The sequence below is a fragment of the Hemiscyllium ocellatum genome (genome assembly GCF_020745735.1).
Source record: "Hemiscyllium ocellatum isolate sHemOce1 chromosome X unlocalized genomic scaffold, sHemOce1.pat.X.cur. SUPER_X_unloc_1, whole genome shotgun sequence".
Lineage (NCBI taxonomy): Eukaryota > Metazoa > Chordata > Chondrichthyes > Orectolobiformes > Hemiscylliidae > Hemiscyllium > Hemiscyllium ocellatum.
This window is the reverse complement of record NW_026867588.1, coordinates 555430-558746: the sequence shown is the minus strand read 5'-3', so window position 1 is coordinate 558746 and position 3317 is coordinate 555430. Positions and strand designations below refer to the sequence as shown.

Sequence of the window (3317 nt, the reverse complement as noted above, 5' to 3'; positions counted from 1 at the left end):
TGGGGTGGGGTGGGTCAGTTTGCGGTTTGGGCTGAGGGCGGACGATCTGGTCTCCCCGCGGGTTCCGGGAGCTGGGGGAGGTGACGGGGGGTAACGCCGACTGGAGCTGTCGGAATCCCGGCTGAGCGTGGACAACAGGGTGGGCCGAGTGGCCTTGTTCTGCCACATGCATGGGGCAGGCGAGAGGGGAGGGGCTGAATGGCGTCCTGTTCCCGTGTAGCCGGCTGGACGAGGAGGACGGGGGCTGAATGGCCTCCTGTTCCCATGGGACAGGCTGGAGGAGAGGGGCTGAATGGCGTCCTGTTCCCATGTAACCGGCTGGACGAGGAGGACGGGGGCTGAATGGCCTCGTGTTCCCATGGGACAGGCTAGAGGAGAGGGGCTGAATGGCACCCTGTTCCCGTGTAACCGGCTGGAAGAGGAGGATAGGGGCTGAATGGCCTCATGTTCCCATGGGACAGGCTGGGGAGGGGCTGAATGGCGTCCTGTTCCCGTGTAACTGGTTGGACGAGGAGGATAGGGGCTGAATGGCCTCATGTTCCCATGGGACAGGCTGGAGGAGGGGGCTGAATGGCCTCATGTTCCCATGTGACAGGCTGGAGGAGGGAGAGAGGGGCTGAATGGCCTACAGTTCCCGTGTGACAGGCCGGAGGAGGGAGAGAGGGGCTGAACGGCCACCTGCTATTCCTTTGGGACAGGCTGGAGGAGGGAGAGAGGGGCTGAACAGCCGCCCGCTATTCCTTTGGGACAGGCTGGAGGAGGGAGAGAGGGGCTGAATGGCCGCCTGCTATTCCTTTGGGACAGGCTGGAGGAGGGAGAGAGGGGCTGAACGGCCGCCTGCTATTCCTTTGGGACAGGCTGGAGGCGGGGGAGCTGGGCGGGGAGCAGGCCGAAGGAGGCCCGGGGGGTTGGTGGTGGGAGTCGGGAGGGGGAAGGGGAGGACGGAACCCTGAGCCACCGGACCGCACGCCTCCCCTCGGCTCCGGGCCTAGCGCCGGCAGAAGCAGAGGCGGTAGGCCTTGAGCAGCACCCCGCGGTAGGCGTCCCGGAACTGCCGGTTCATGACGGCGTAGAGCACGGGGTTGACGCAGCTGTTCAGCCAGGTGAAGTTCCCAGCCACCATGTGGAGCAGCACCGGGAAGCGCTTGTTGGCGTCCAGCACGTGGAGGACGCAGAAGGGCATGTAGCAGGTGACGTAGACCAGGAACATGGCGAAGCACATGCGGGTCACCTTGCGGAAGTCCCTGACCCCTCCTCGGCAGCCCCCTCCCCCGCCCCCCTGCGCCGCGAGCGCCTCGCCCTGGCGTGGGCCGGCGGTGGACTCCTCGTCCGCCACGCTGGTCCCCTCTGTCCCCCGGGAGGCCTCGTCGCCGTAGCCGCTGTCCGGGGCGCGAGGCCTGCCCTTCCCGCGCTGGCCCCGGCAGCTGGAGGAGGAGGAGGAGAGCTCTGGATTAGCCTGAGGCCTGCTGCTCCCGTCTGGCGGAGCCTGAGGCCTGCTGTCCCCGTCCGGAGGAGCCTGAGGCCTACTGTTCCCGCCCGGCAGAGCCTGAGGCCTGCTGCCCGCACCCGTGCCCGGCGAGGAGGAGAGATCCGACAGAGCCTGAGGCCTACTGTCTGCTGCCGTCCCTTGCGAGGAGGAGTGATCCAGCGCGGCCCGGGAGCCGTCCTTCCCGCCCGCCCTGCCCCCGCCGCGCTGGTGCATCTTCAGCGCCCGGGAGGCAGCCTTCACCCTGCGGTCGATGAGGTAGTAGAAGACGCCGATGCAGCCCAGGCCCAGGACGAACATGAAGAACATCAGGATGGTGGTGTAGGGCTTGCCCATGCTGCGGTGGAAGCTGCAGGTGCAGACGGCGGGCAGGAAGACGTAGATGTGCCAGAGGGGCCCGAAGAGAGCCAGGCCGAGGGCCCAGGGCAGGGCGATGAAGAAGGGCATCGTCCGGCGCTGGAACACCCGCTCGTAGGCGTGGGGGTTGGCGATGAGGGCGTACCGGCTGCCGGCGATCAGCACCAGGTTGAAGATGGAGACGGCGTTGGCGACGAAGATGAGCAGCCCGACGGCCCGGCAGGCGGTGGGCCCCCAGGACCAGCCGTTGCGCAGGAAGGTGGCGGAGGTGACCGGCTGCAGGAAGCCGCAGTAGAGCAGGTCGGCCACCGTCAGGTTCAGGATGAGCAGGTTGAACCGGTGCCGGAGCCGGGGCTCCGCGGCGAACGCCAGCAGGGTCATGACGTTGCCGGCGGTGCCCACCAGCGTCACCGCGAGGCCCAGCGAAGCCCCGAAGTAGCGGTAGCTGCGCACGTCCGGGTGGCAGGTGGCGTTGGGCGAGAAGAGGTCGTCGCCCTCGAAGAAATGGGAGGTCGAGGTGTTGACGGAATACATAGCCGCGTCAAGGCGAAACCCCCGAGACACACAGAAAGCTGCACCTCCGACTCTGTAAAGGCAGCTCTCTCTCTCCCGCTCCCAACTCCGTCTGACCGCCTCTCCCTCGGAGTTCTGACCTGGGACCGCGAAGCTGACGCCGATTTATAGGCACAACGAGAGCACTTCCCCTTCCTGAACGCACATGGGTTTCACAGAGTGTACTTCCCCATCTGTCACAAGAACACGGCAGATGAGGAACGGGGACGAGGAACGAGAAAATCTGGGCTTACGACATACACACCATGACAGAGAGAAGCAGCCCCTGTGTATATTATAGTGAACAGCAGCCCCGGTGTCTGTTCTAGAGAACAGCAGTCCCTGTGTGTATTATAGAGAACAGCAGTCCCTGTGTGTATTATAGTGAACAGCAGTCCCTGTGTGTATTATAGAGAACAGCAGTCCCTGTGTATATTATAGTGAACAGCAGTCCCTGTGTGTATTATAGAGAACAGCAGTCCCTGTGTGTATTATAGCGAACAGCAGCCCCTGTGTGTATTATAGAGAACAGCAGTCCCTGTGTGTATTATAGTGAACAGCAGTCCCTGTGTGTATTATAGTGAACAGCAGCCTCTGTGTGTATTATAGAGAACAGCAGTCCCTGTGTATATTATAGTGAACAGCAGTCCCTGTGTGTATTATAGTGAACAGCAGTCCCTGTGTATATTATAGAGAACAGCAATCCCTGCGTATATTATATAGAACAGCAATCCCTGTGTGTATTATAGAGAACAGCAATTCGTGTGTGTATTATAGAGAACAGCAGCCCCTGTGTATATTATAGAGAACAGCAGTCCCTGTGTATATTATAGTGAACAGCAGTCCCTGTGTATATCATAGAGAACAGCAATCCCTGTGTATATTATAGTGAACAGCAATCCCTGTGTGTATTATAGAGAAC

At 61.6% G+C, this 3317-nt stretch overlaps 1 protein-coding gene across 1 annotated transcript; it reads right to left on the bottom strand.

Moving 5' to 3' along the window:
- Positions 1–976: 976 nt before the first annotated feature.
- On the bottom strand, positions 977–2477 carry LOC132808918 (G-protein coupled receptor 84-like). The gene has a single exon (XM_060822336.1). The coding sequence runs from the start codon at positions 2375–2377 to the stop codon at positions 989–991; it is 1389 nt and encodes a 462-aa protein (XP_060678319.1). The 5' UTR covers positions 2378–2477; the 3' UTR covers positions 977–988.
- Positions 2478–3317: the final 840 nt, after the last annotated feature.